A 14,361-nucleotide genomic window follows, 5' to 3' on the forward strand; every position below is an offset into this window, starting at 1 on the left:
TCGTTGTGGTGCACAGGCTTCTCATTTCAATGGCTTATCTTGTTGCGGAGCACAGGCTGTAGGCACGTGGGCTTCAGTAGGCTCACAGGCTCTAGAGCACAGGCTCAGTAGTTGTGGCACACGGGCTTAGTTGCTCCACGGCATATGGGATCTTCCCGGACCAGGGCTCAAACCCGTGTCCCCTGCGTTGGCAGGCAGAGTCTTAACCACTGTGCCACCAGGGAAGCCCATTGCTGTTCTTTTGTACTTGCTTATTCTCATCAAACTGGACTGGATGGAGTCAGAACTGTTGAGCCCTGCTTGCTCTGTCCCTTACCTCCCTCATTTGTGCTCTACATCTTCCTTGGCCTCCCCAGCCAACCCCCGTGTTATAGCCTGCCCAGAGTTAGTGATCTTCTGTGGGAGTCACAGCCTAGATTGATTTAATACCAAGAAAAAAGTCATGACATTGGTAGAGAAGACGATACTAAGGAATTTTAAAATGGCTCTTTTAGGAAAATTAGTTAAAAAAATTTTTTTTTTATTGGGGTATAGTTGTTTTACAGTGTTATGTTAGTTTCTACTGTACAGTGAAGTGGATTTCCCTGTGCTATACAGCAGGTTCTCATTAGTTATCTATTTTATGCATATTAGTGTATATACGTCAGTCCCAATCTCCCATTTCATCCCACCCCTGCCTTTCCCCCCTTGGTGTGCATACGTTTGTTCTCTATGTCTGTGTGTCTATTTCTGCCTTGCAAACGGGTTCATCTGTACCATTTTTCTAGATTCCACATATGTGCGTTAATACATGGTATTTGTTTTTAGGAAAAATTAGTTTTAAAATTCTCCTATTAGCTGTGTATTGTATTGCACATATTTTAGGAAGGTGCATTTAACAAGGAAAGTTGTTTTCTCTGTTGAAATGTTATCTCTTTGTTTCTCATTTTAGTGTCTTCATCCTCCAAACCTGGAAAGAAAATCCCAGCAGGAGCTGTTTCTGTATTTTTAGGTATCATAACTTAGAGTTTGTTTTTAAAAACTATATACCTGTTGTTTTGTCATTTTTAAGATTGTCATCTTCAAAGGACTGACTGGGGAGGAGAGTATGAAGAACTTCGGAGGGCATCTAAGAGTGAGAGCTCAGTTAAGCTGTGTTAGCTCATATTACCTTAGAAATCAGTGGCCTTGGACTTTTTTCGGTCTGAGTGATCAGTTGATTCTGCATTGTGGGACATTCTGTATCAGTAAAGGATGGAGGTTGTTGGGTCCTGTTAATGTGTTTTGTGGATGAACTGAAACTACAAGTTCTTGGTGGTGGTACTGTTTTTTTTTTCCCCTCCTGTAAAGTCAAGAAGTGCACCCACCCTGGCTCACAGCTGGTTTGTCCTGTCCCTCCACCCACAGGGGACACTGATGTGTTTGGTGCCACCTGTGCTCCATCACTGAAGGAGGCCCAGAAGCCCGAGCAGCCCACTCCAGGGAAAAGCTCGTACCTCCCAGCGCCTGCTGGCCTCTTTGATGATGACGACGATGATGATGACTTTTTTGCAGCATCCCGTAGCAAACCTCCCAAGACAGGTACTGCTCCATCCTCTGTTTCTGGAAATTTAGCCAAATAAAGAATGTTGACCTAGGGGAGTTCCCTGGTGGTCTAGTGGTTGGGATTCCAGGCTTTCATTGCTGTGGCCCGGGTTCAGTCCCTGGTCAGGGAACTGAGATCCTACAAGCCGTGTGGTGCAGACAAAGAAAAAAAGAAAAGAAAAGAAAAAAAAATGTTGACCTAAAAAGGCATGAAGTTCATCTAGTTCCTTATCTCTTGCAGTGCCAGAATCCCTCCTCGAGCATTCCTGCCAGAGTTGTCTTATCTCTACTTAGATAGTTATGGTGTCTTGGAGGTCTGTATTTTATGGACCAATTTTTCCTGCTTTGGAAACTAATTACTAGGATTATCTTTCTTATTTAGAGAGAAATCTGTTCCCCTCTAATATCTGCCCAAGATGCTAGTTTTGACCTTTTCAGTTAGAGAGAAAGTTTTAATCACACTTTCTTCCAGAGTCCTTGGGAAAATACACGAGCATGAGCAGAACGTTCATGCTAGCTGTTTAGTTCCCAGCTTCTCCGCTCTGTACGAGAAAGCCCAGGTGACCTTGACTTTCCCTTCTGTAACAGGGTTTTTAGCTCCTTGGCCACTTCGGCACTCTCCTTTCTTCTCCCCTCAAATTTCAGCCAGCTTGTTCACGAACTCACTCCTCTGAATCAGTGGTTATTTAATGGCAGATGTCTCTCCCAGGACTCTTGTCAAAATGCGGATTCTGATTCACTGGATTTAGGGTGGGGCCTGCGATTCTGCATTTCTGACAGGCTCCCTGGTGGGTAGAGATTGCTTGTCCATGGGTTGCAAAGGATTGGGTTTATTGGTTGTCTTTCTAGAAAAGAAGGGTAGACCACTGAGGTGCACACAACTTCTAGCAACTTGAGCAACAAAGGGCTTTTTCTCCTAAGGACTAGGTGGACCAGGAAGCATCTAGAAGCAGGGTCTCTGGACTTAGCTCCTTTTCCAGCAGTAGGTGTGAAAGTAAGGACAGCAGCAGAAATGTGAGGGAAGTAATAGCCGGGTTTTAGAAAGAGTGCAGACTGGACACATACTACACTTACATCGAGGCCGACTGAAATGACAGTGAATAAAGGAGTAAGTGCCTCTCGTGGCTTGGAAGGGCTCTCACTTGGTGGGATTAACTGATTTGGAATCACAAGTAAGTTGGTGCCGCTTTCCTTGACAGCTGCTGTTCTCCTGGGACATGCGTGAGTCAGTGCCCTATTTCATGACACACACCTCATTCAGAGCAGCAATGCTTGTGGTAGCGAAAGGTTGGAATCCCCCCAAATATTCATCAGTAGGGTAAATTATGGTCCTTCCATTTAGTGGAATTTTGTGAAGCTGTGAGAAAGAATGAGTTTTATGTGTGTTGACATGGGAAGATACCCTAGGTACATTGAGTGAAAAATGCAAATCATAAGACACATTCTTCAAATTGTGTTATTTATTATTTAACCATATTTGCGAATAACTAGAGTTAACATGTTAGTATATCTTTTGTGGAAATTAGAAGCATGTATATCAAACTGTTCCTGCTGGCCTTGTTTGGGTGGGCAGGTGGGATTATGTGGGAGGTTTCAGTTTTTGCTTTTATATGCCTCTATAGTTTGACTTTCTATTTTTTTTAATTTTTAAAAAAGATTAATTATTTTTATTATTTATTTATTTATTATTATTTTTTGGCTGTGTTGGGTCTTAGTTGCGGCACGTGGGATCTTCGTTGAGGCATGCGGGATCTTTTGTTGCGGTGTGCGGGCTTCTCTGTAGTTGTGGCATGAAGGTTTTCTCTTCTGTAGTTGTGGCATGCAGGCTCCAGGGCACATGGGCTCTGTAGTTGTGGCGCGTGGTCTCCAGAGTGCATTGGCTCTGTAATTTGCGGCTCTCTTGTTGAGGTGCGTGAGCTCAATAGTTGTGGCGCGCAGGCTTAGTTGCCTCACGGCATGTAGGATATTAGTTCCCTGATCAGGGATTGAACCCGCGTCCCCTGCATTGTAAGGCGGATTCTTTACCACTGGACCACCAGGGAAGTCCCAGTTTAACTTTTTAAAAGCAGGAGCCAACTGTCACTTCTCAGATTCCCAGAGCGGTTGACTCTTAAATGATCTTTCTTTCTGTAGGTCTCTTTTTACCCTTTATGCCAGTCCAAACTACTCCAAGCATAAGGTACTGCTGCTTGGATGAGGGTGTAAGCCAGATGGTTAAACTGTCTGTCGTGCGTTTCATTGGAGTAGCTGTTGTGTTCCTTGAAAAAATCCAATCTAGTCCACTTAATATTTCTTCACAACTAATCAAGCAATAACATACTTTTTCTATTTATTCTTTGGGAGAGAAGAATTTTTTTTTTTTTTTTTGCGGTACGCGGGCCTCTCACTGCTGTGGCCTCTCCCGTTGCGGAGCACAGGCTCCAGACGTGCAGGCTCAGCGGCCATGGCTCACGGGCCTAGCCGCTCCACGGCATGTGGGATCTTCCCGGACCAGGGCACGAACCCATGTCCCCTGCATCGGCAGGCGGACTCTCAACCACTGCACCACCAGGGAAGCTCTGGGAGAGAAGAATTTTTAATCTGTGAATTTCGTGGTGGGATTTTTGACCTCCGTGTAATTTTATGCTGTGGTCTCTTTCTAAAGACAAAGTCAAATCCACTGCCAGTATCTTTGACGATGAGGAAGGAGATCTGTTCAAAGAAAAAGCGGCAGCTTTGCCAGAGGCTACTGTAAGTCAGACAGATGAAAATAAAGAAAGAGCAGAAAAAAAGGTGAGCAGGAGGGAAGACTAAACACGGGAGTGTAGATTTGGGGCATCTTGTTAATTCACTGGAACCCAGAGAGAAGTATTATTCCTTTCAAGTGTATAGCAAACTTCAAATGTACAAAAAGTTGAAAGAATACAACAAACACCCAAATAACTAGCACCTAGATTCAGCAGTTGTTGCATTTTGCCTTCCTCGGTGATCTTTTCCTGAACCAGTTATCATGTTGGGTGGCAGGGGAAACAGAAGAATGTGGTTCTACTTCTACCATTTCTTCTTTGTTAATTAGCTGGCATTCTTCTGAACAGAAGAGCTTTCTCTCCTCCTTCTTTCCTGCTTTTTTAGTATCACTGTAGGATCATAGATTCGCTATTCGACATGTTATGATCCATTAACATTGTAATTCAAATTGACCTGTATTTGGCCAATAGGCTGCATCTCCATCACTCTTTAAGCTCTTCTGGCTGCTGTCCCTTCCCTTGCTATCCTGCACAGCTTGAAACCCCGACCCTCTCTGCCTCTGACCACCTAGGTGCCAGCATTCAGAACCCAGCAGGCTCCTAGGATGCCCACCTTAGGTTCCAGCTTAGGTACATGTCCCACTTGTGCACTGTATGAGGCAGGCAGTCTGTCCTCCCCTGATCCCCCAGATGCGCCCTCTGCTTTATCTTGTTTTTCTCTTTTCTCACAGTTCCCTCTGCCTGGAGTGTTCTTGCTTGTACCATCTCCCATGTCCAGGTCCTGTCTGTCCTGAGAAATTTACTTTACAAGGACTGTTTCTTCTTTCATTCCTAACATATACCAATTTTAAGCTTCTTTCTCATGGTACTTCTCTTTTTGCATTAATTCTTTATATACACTTGATACATGTCCAAGGTCCATGATGTTTTTTTTTTTGTTTTTTTTTTTTTCCATGATGTTTTTATTCCCCTGCTGCATGGCCTGGGGCCTTATCCTAGCAGAGATTCAGGACATCTTTTGAATGAATGAGTGAATGAACCCTCATTTTCAGGTGTCTGGCTTGTTAACTCTCAATTTTTTTTTTTTTTTCCAACAAAGGTTACCCTCCCTTCCAGCAAAAATCTCAAGCTGTTGTCAGAAACAAAAACTCACAAAGGTTTATTTTCAGATGAGGATGACTCTGAGGTAAGGAATTCATTCTTTTTCTTAGTTCTGGGAAATAGTTCATGGATATGACATTGGAAAGTATTTCTGATTCAGGGTGTTCTCAGTAGAGGTATAAGGCTTATTAAGTACTTTAGTTCTTTCATTGAAAATAATGTTTTGAGAACACATGGTCTATAGAAAGCAACATGTATACAATACTTTCACTGTTGGGTTTGAATCCAGTGAATCTCCTGGGAGGAAAATTCAGGATACTCATATTTTAGGCTATTAATTGATCCATAATGTAATGAGGTGCTTGTACGAGAACAGAAATCAACACACTGCTTCCTCTTTCAGTAGTCTCACTAAACAGTGGGCATAGACTGTTAACAGTTTGTGGGCTGGCACTGCCTTGCAGACAGCCTCAGTCCTCCAGGGCCCTGCCTAGAAGCACCTTTCCAGTGACGCAGGGGCAACTCTCAGAAGCGTTACTGCTTTTTCTGACTTCCACAGGCGTTGATCCTTTTAGAGCTAACTTTAGGCCAGGCTTTTAAGGGATCGGAGACCTATCTGAGAATGTGTGATGGGCAGTAATCAATCCCCTTCACAGAGAAAGACGGGAACGTGGCAGAAATTTATATGTAATTTCAAGAAATTACGAACTCTGGGTTAAGCTCTTGTGGTTATGTTGCACTTAGCAGGATGAGCATACAACTCTTTGGAGGTAGAGGGATCACTGTTGATGGAAATAAAATCTTGAGGCTTATATTCCTTTGGTGGCCAGTGTGCAGAAGATCGGAATTAAGCGAAGTCCAGTTAAGCCAAACTCCTGACACATAAGCAGAGCATGATGGGGCCTACACTCTGGTCCTATCCTACACTCTCTGCTTCTTCATCACCACACACAGAGGCACTTTGAGATCTTTGGGCTGGCTTTTGCCCCTCTGGGAGTACTCTTCCCAGAATCGGATAGCCCACTTCCTCACTTTTTCCAGGTCCCTGCGAGGTCTCCTGCGACAGCTCTTTGCACAATAGCAAGCCCGCCAGCACACATCACACTGTGCTCCTTAGCCCCTCTTCTGTTTTATTGTCCCCACAGTATGTATTGCCATGTGGCACTTCATGTCTGCTTGTTCACTGTCTATGTCCCAGCTAGAGTAAGCTCCATGAGGGCAGGACGGTGTGTTTCCTGCCTGTGTTCTTAATGCCTAGACTAGTGCTTGGTATTTGGTAAGCTCTCAGGGAGTTGTTGACTAAGTGAAAAAACCAAACGTGAGCAATTTCAGTGACTCAAAAGGTGTTCTCATTATTTATTACTGTGAAACAGATCACTCCAAAACTTTGTGGCTTAAAACACCAATAAGTTTTATTACCTCTTATGGTTGTAGAAGTTGACTGGGCTCAGCCAGGCATTTTTCACTTAGGGTCTTTCATGTGGTTCCAGTCTGAAGGTGGCCAGGCTGAGAGTCATCTCACTCATGTGTCTGGTGCCTGGGTGGGAAAGACTCGAACAGCTGGGGCTCTTGGGAAGTCCCTCTCTGTCTCTGTGTGGTCTCCCAGCATGGCAGCTTCAGGGAAGCTGGACTTCTTAGGGTGTTGCCTCAAGGCTTCAAAATGAGATTCCCAAGAGAGCTGCACAGAGGCTGTACAGGTGTTCCTGGGAGATACTGCGGGTTTGGTTCCAGACACCATCATAAAACGAATATCTCAGTAAAGTGAGTCACATGAATGTTTTGGTTTCCCAGTGCATATAAAAGTTACGTTTATACTATACTGTAGTCTATTAAGTGTGCAATAGCATTATGTCTAAAAAAATGTATATACCTTAATTAAAAAATACTTTATTGCTAAAAAATGCTAACCATCATCTGAGCCTTCAGCAAGTCATAATCTTTGCTGGTGGAGGATTTGAAATAGTGCAAGAATTACCAAAATTTGACAGAGAAACAAAGTGAGCTAATGTTGTAGGAAAAATGTCATTGACAGACTTGCTTGAGACAGGGTTGCCACAAACTTTGAATCTGTGGAAAATGCAATATCTGTGAAGCACAGTAAAGTGAAGACCATAAAATGAGGTATGTCTGTACTGTTTTTTGTAACCTAGCCTCAGAAGTCAGCGTTGTCACTTCTACCACATTCTGTTGGTTGAGGCAGTACAAAGGTCCGCCCAAATTCAAGGGCAGGGGACACCAACTCCACTTCCTGATGGTAGGAGTGTAAATGAATTTGCAGACAGGTTTAAATCCACCACCACAGGTTTTGTCCCATGTGTACCATCACAGATTGTTTTTATTGGATATCGTCGAGGTTTTTAGGCAAGGGGAAGTAAAGCGATGCAGTCTAGGAAGAGCTTTGGACCAAAAGGATTGAATATTTACTCCTCCCTTTATATCTCAAGTGTGGAGCTAAAGTTTACCTTGTGGAATCATTTTGGGGATGTGTTTAAGGTAATGGAAAGCCTTTTTTCTCCCCTAATACCAAGGAAGATATTAGTCAAGGGTCCAAAACAGTGATGTTGAAATTTGTTTTTGTTCTTTGTTTTGGTTTACTACTACTTTTTTTTTTTTTTTTTAAACACAGCACTTTCTTTAAGTGAAATGTTGCCAATGCTTAAAATGCTTAAAAGAGGCATGGGAAGCCTGGGACTCACCCTGTGTGGCCCCTTCTACCCAAACAGACCCATGGGGACTCCATGGGGCCTAGGCAAAAACCACTGGGCTGAGTGGAGCTTTTCTCAGTTAATGAAGTAATTAGCTCCATATTTGAGTAGACATTGATTACATGATTAAAAAAAAATTATCCAGAGGTCTTAGAAACTATGTTCTTGTCCTATTTGCCTGTCTCTTGTGTATTGAAGTTTCTCATCCTGAGGGAATAGTTATCCTATTTCATGTTTCTGATTCATGCAACTCAGTTTGCAGATCTTTCTTTGCATTATAGGCTGACATTTTATAACATTTTGGAAATCTCTTCAGAATCTATCAGATCTTTCTCTAATTTGCAACATTTCCTAGCTGCCATTCAAGAACGCCAAATAGTTTAAAGTTAAAATTTAATTTGTATTTATTTAAAAGAAATTATATCATACTCTTATTATAGGAAAGAGGATATAACTAAATAAAACAGAGTCGTAGATCCAATAATTTGTTAATCTAGCTTCTATTTCCATTATTAAATCTGTTTAATCTCTCTGATTCTCTGGACAGAAAAAGGAAGTTATTTTTTTAAGCATGGTAGGAAGTTGATTGGAAAAATTTCCCCTGCCTTAATCATCCAGGTGAGAGTATCAAAACCTCTGGGGTTCCAGTGACGCCACGTGGAGTTACATGTGGGTCTTTTCCTTCTCACCTGCACGCAGTGAGGATGGACTGATGCGTGTTCCTCGAGGACTGTGTCAGCGAGCTTCCCTCTTTGACAAAGAGACCTGGATGCACGGCAGCCATCATGTCGTAAACTTTAGTGTTTTATATCTGATACTTTAAAAACTGGTATATTTTATAAACCAGGAACTTTAATCTTGATCCAACAGGATTTGTTTTCTTCTCAAAGTGTGAGTAAGTCGAAAGATGCATCTCTCCTGCCTAGCAAACTCCCCACCTCGGTCTCGCTTTTCGATGATGAAGATGAAGAGGTAAACATTGTTACTGCAACACAAGATAATCAAGTTTTCCATTAGTAGAAAACTGTTGCTGATGTAGCTTTATAACCAGAGGCTCATACAGTAGAACAAGGTGATAGGGAAGCAGTCAAGCTTTCTGAGGCTTATATAACAAAAACATTTCAGTTTTTATTTCAGTTTTTATTTCCTTTCTTAAGTTCTCTTAACGGCACAATGGGCAGGGCCTTAGATTTCTTGACCCAGCTCCATGCAAGGCTTTGTAGGTTTCACTTTTAAAATCTTCATGTAAGAAATACTTTTTAGGGGATGGAACCCAATGATCTACAAGAACGTCTTGGATAAGATGGGAGTGGAGAGGAGAAGGACACCATGTCCTCACCTTGCTACTCTTTCCCACGCTGGATGAGAGCAAAGTGGGAGAAAGAAATGAGAGGGAAGACAAACCAAACCTTTGCTCTTATGCAGTCTTGTGCGGTGGCTGAACTCATGGGCTTTGGCATCAGAGCCCTGTGTTCATATCCTAGCTCCACCACATGCAAATCAGGGACCTTGGGCAAGTAACTTAACCTTTCTGAATCTCATTTCGCTTAATAGTATATAGGGTCATCGTGACAGCTAAAACAGCTAATGCACAGCCATTGGCACAGTGCCTGGCACATAGTAAGTGCGTAGTAAATGTTAGCTCTGTCAGTGAGTGCTGGTTCATTAGTCTCACGGCCTTTCCTACCTTCCCACACTTTCCTTAAAGACTCTCTTTATCCAGTCTTTACACTTCAGGACTGTTCACCTGCTGTAGTATGTTGTTAGGAGTGTTTTTCTGTCTAACTTGGGCTTGGGCCAAGTTCTATGGTTTTGTTCCCTTTACCTAAATAAAAGTACCTTAGTAGGTACTTTGGGAATGCCGTTGAACCTATAAGAATCAGCTCTTACTAGGCCAGTGATTTTATTTAGTAAATTATTTCTTAAGTTTGTATTGTCCCTTTGAAATTAATCAGAAACACAAGTCATTCCTTCCCTCTGTCCCAGGTGTGTGTCTTCCATAAATGTGAAAGAGTAGAGAAACCTCCCTGTATCTTTCTCTTTATGCATTGGTCTGGTTTCTAATTCACAGAAAGAAAGGTGCAGGCTGCTGGCTGCCACAGGGGGCTGTACTGCTTTCAGGCCAATTGCAGGCTCTGGACCCTCCCTACTGAGCATAGCGGGCCCGCCCACGGGAGGACTGGGCGGGGCCAGGTTCCTTCCTATTTCTATGACTTTGTCCTCACATTATTCCCTTTCCTGCTTCCTCCCAGGTGTTCTGCCTTTGAATTTTATGGTATCTGTTTCCCTTCTATGGATGAATATAGTTAGAGAAGATTGTAGGCTGTTGTTGTAGGATTTATACATAAGTGAGAAGTGGCATTTACTAGTATTGTGTGATTTTTTTTTTCCCCCCAAAAGGTGTGATATATCTTCTTCACTTGACTGGAGACTTATTCTCTACTAATTTGACATGAGAGAATGTCTTCAGTTTTTTGTTTTATGTGTTCAAAGTTGTCATACTCTTCTGCCATTTGTTTTTCTAGGATAATCTTTTTGGGGTTACAGCTGCTAAGAAGCAGTCATCATCTCTACTAACTCAGAGCCAAGAGAAAACAAAGCCCTCTGAGCTTTCCAAAAAGAAAGCATCTGCCTTACTGTTCAGCAGTGATGAGGAGGTGGGTTGAAAGTTATTTTCTAGAGAAGAGTAGGAGATGGTTTGATGGATTTAAGAGTTACAGCTGTCCTAAACCTTTTCTTTTTCTGCCTATTTAGATCTAGTGAAGTTCGGTCACCAAAGACTATGTTCACAAGACTGTCTTTCTATTCTTGAAGAAAGATATTTATTATAGTATATTAAAGATTAATCTTTTCAAAATGCTTAGGAATAAAATAAGTATCACCCTCAAATTATAATATATGCTAATTCAAATGAGTTAGGCCTTACTTTACTTTTTTTTAATATCATTATTGGAGTATAGTTGCTTTACGATGGTGTGTTAGTTTCTACTATACAACAAAGTGAATCAGCTGTATGTATACATATATCCCCATATCCCGTTCCTCTTGCATCTCCCTCCCACCCTTTTACCCCCCTAGGTGGACACAAAGCACCGAGCTGATCTCCCTGTGCCATGTGGCTGCTTCCCACTAGCTATCTATTTTACATTTGGTAGTGTATATATGTCCATGCCGCTCTCTCACTTCATCCCAGCTTACCCTTCCCCCTCCCCATGTCCTCAAGTCCATTCTCTACATCTGCATCTTTATTCCTGTCCTGCCCCTAGGTTCGTCAGAACCAATATATTTTTTTTTTAGATTCCATATATATGTGTTAGCATACGGTATTTGTTTTTTTCTTTCTGACTTACTTCACTCTGTATGACAGTCTCTAGGTCCATCCACCTCACAGCAAATAACTCAATTTCATTCCTTTTTATGGCTGAGTAATATTCCATTGTATATATTTGCCACATCTTCTTTATCCATTCATCTGTCGATGGACACTTAGGTTGCTTCCATGTCCTGGCTATTGTAAATAGAGCTGTAATGAACACTGTGGTACATGTATCTTTTTGAATTATGGTTTTCTCAGGGTATATGCCCAGTAGTGGGATTGCTGGGTCATATGGTAGTTCTATTTGTAGTTTTTTTAAGGAACCTCCATACTGTTCTCCATAGTGGCTATATCAATATACATTCCCACCAACAGTGCAAGAAGGTTCCCTTTTCTCCACACCCTCTCCAGCATTTATTGTTTGTAGATTTTTTTGTGATGGCCACTCTGACTGGTGTGAGGTGATACCTCATTGTAGTTTTGATTTGCATTTCTCTAATGATTAGTGATGTTGAGCATCCTTTCATGTTTGTTGGCATTCTGTATATCCCCATTGGAGAAATGTCTATTTAGGTCTTCTGCCCATCTTTGGATTGGGTTGCTTGTTTTTTTAATATTGAGCTGCATGAGCTGCTTGTATATTTTGGAGATTAATCCTTTGTCAGTTGCTTCATTTGCAAATATTTTCTTCCATTCTGAGGGTTGTCTTTTCGTCTTGTTTATGGTTTCCTTTGCTGTGCAAAAGCTTTTAAGTTTCATTAGGTCCCATTTGTTTAGTTTTGTTTTTATTTCCATTTCTCTAGGAGGTAGGTCAAAAAGGATCTTGCTGTGATTTATGTCATAGAGTATTCTGCCTATGTTTTACTCTAAGAGTTTTATAGTGTCTGGCCTTACATTTAGGTCTTTAATCCATTTTGAGTTTATTTTTGTGTATGGTGTTAGGGAGTGTTCTAATTTCATTCTTTTACATGTAGCTGTCCAGTTTTCCCAGTACTTTACTTTGTTAAATGATTGCTGTGCTTCGTTAACCAAGAACGGTAGCTAGACAAGGTAGGAGTGGTCTATGCTCGTTTAATTCCTTTTTTTATAAGAGTCTTAACAGTGTTTCCATTTGCTATTCGGATATATATTAACAGAGCCAATTGAGAATATAGTTTAGCACCTGTTCAGATTTAGCTGTACAGAAAAAGACTAAATATAGTGATATTAAAAGCTGTGAGCATTAAAAATCTTCCTATTTTATAATACTCTGTTTTAACATTATAGGTAAGTTATGAGGGTATGATGTAGGCAGATAAATGATAGATGTGTTCATTTTTTTTAATTGAAAGCAACTTAAAATGACACAACATAATTTGCTTTTTCTACTGAAGTCTGTGAATTTATAATAGATTTTCCTTTTTTTTTTCTTTCTAGCATTCTTAGTGGGTTGTTCTCCCTATAGTAATGGCCAACCATCAGTTGAATTTTTTCTTCTGTAGTATTACTGTGGTTCAGGGAAAATAAAAATATTACCTAAGCAGGGAGCAAAAGTACTTGCAGAGTAAAGATAACCAGGGTTCTAGAACAGTGTCTCGGCTTTGACTGCCCAGTGGGATCACTTGGAGAACTTTAGAGAGTACTGATACCAGCTTCCACCACTGGAGGTTCTGAATTAATTGATTTGGGGTATGGCCTGTTACTGGAGGTTTCTAAGGCTCTTTTGGGGATTCTAGCATGTGGTCACTGTTGAGCACCCCTGCTCTAGGGGAGCACTTCTCAAACTATAACGTGTGAAGAAGTCATCTGGACATACTGTGTCAAATGCAGGTTCTGATTCGGAAAGTGGGGTAGAAATTCAGTATAACAGAAGCTGCTGCTTGTGGAACCCACTTTGATTTGCAAAGCTCTAGATTCCAGGACCACTTAGCAAGTGCTCAGGAGATCCTTGATTTGAAGGGGTGAGCATAGCCAGGTAGGGTTTCCTTAATTGCTTTCTAAAGTCCAGATTCAGAATTTTGTGGTAAAAGGGTCGCTAGCAGCTTTCATTTTGTCTTGTTTACATTGCATGAGCTTTTTATACATTTTTTTTCCCAGCTTGCTTTGGGATTTTTAAATTTAAATATCATTTTCCTCCAAAGTTGAGAGTTCTCGACTTTCTTTTTTTTTAAACATTCCTGTATCTTCTCATTCCCCTGTATAACTAATTTTGATCTCTAGAATAGAGAAGTTTCCTTGTCCTAACACAGAGAGAGAGAAACACTGTGGCAGGTCGTGATGGAGGGAAACACCATAAGGTCTGGGGAGGTCAAAGAACCCAGATGTCTAGATTTGAGTTCAATGAAAAGCCTTGGACATAAGCTTCCCTCGAAAGTGATACACTTAGTTTAAATACAAGTTAAACGAATGTGAATTTTATTTTACTCCTCAGGTTTCCTAATATAAATGGCCAGAGGATTTTAACATATATTTTATCTTTTAAGGACCAGTGGAATATTACTGACTCACAGACCAACTTGGCATCTGACAAGTCTAAAGGAGAACTTAGGGACTCTGGCACCACCCAAGACCAGGAGATTAAGGCCGTGAAAAAGGCGGGCCTCTTTGAGGAGGACAATGAGGATGATCTGTTTGCTATTGCTAAGGACAGGTGAGACAATCATTGTAAGAAATCATTTCATCAGTGTCTATGGTAATAGGTGAAGGTATTTGATGTGCAAGATGTCAGCTGCTGGGGGTGACATGCCGATCATTCATCACCTGGTAATCATATAAACGAGAATGTCTTTGATTTTCACTTGCAAGTTATTCTCCCCTGGTACTGGGAAATGTTTTTCTTCATGGATCCTTACCTAATTTCTTCTACTTATCTTTTTTTTTTTAACCTTAAAATACTATTTTTCTTAGTTTGTTAGGGGTTTAAGTACAGTTTGTTGTCTTTTTTGTTTTTTCCCTGGGATACCCTAAAGAA

At 41.3% G+C, this 14,361-nt stretch overlaps 1 protein-coding gene across 23 annotated transcripts in view; it reads left to right on the forward strand.

Annotated features, from left to right (window-relative positions):
- Window positions 1-14,361, forward strand: part of LOC116741858 (WASH complex subunit 2C-like) — a 56,280-nt gene that overhangs the window by 21,328 nt on the left and 20,591 nt on the right. For 17 of the 23 annotated variants that reach the window (XR_004346303.1, XM_032608993.1, XM_032608984.1 and 14 more), the window contains 7 exons: window positions 932-991; window positions 1,387-1,560; window positions 4,208-4,335; window positions 5,389-5,475; window positions 8,966-9,067; window positions 10,621-10,752; window positions 13,874-14,040. Coding sequence is in view for 22 of the 23 variants with exons in the window: in XM_032608993.1 (XP_032464884.1) it covers window positions 932-991; window positions 1,387-1,560; window positions 4,208-4,335; window positions 5,389-5,475; window positions 8,966-9,067; window positions 10,621-10,752; window positions 13,874-14,040 (850 nt within the window). In the remaining variant the exon portion in view is untranslated. The remainder of the gene's footprint in view (window positions 1-931; window positions 992-1,386; window positions 1,561-4,207; window positions 4,336-5,388; window positions 5,476-8,965; window positions 9,068-10,620; window positions 10,753-13,873; window positions 14,041-14,361) is intronic. The other 6 variants (XM_032608992.1, XM_032608996.1, XM_032608991.1 and 3 more) reach the window with 4 other exon arrangements.

The sequence above is a fragment of the Phocoena sinus genome, chromosome 16, assembly GCF_008692025.1.
Source record: "Phocoena sinus isolate mPhoSin1 chromosome 16, mPhoSin1.pri, whole genome shotgun sequence".
Classification (NCBI taxonomy): domain Eukaryota; kingdom Metazoa; phylum Chordata; class Mammalia; order Artiodactyla; family Phocoenidae; genus Phocoena; species Phocoena sinus.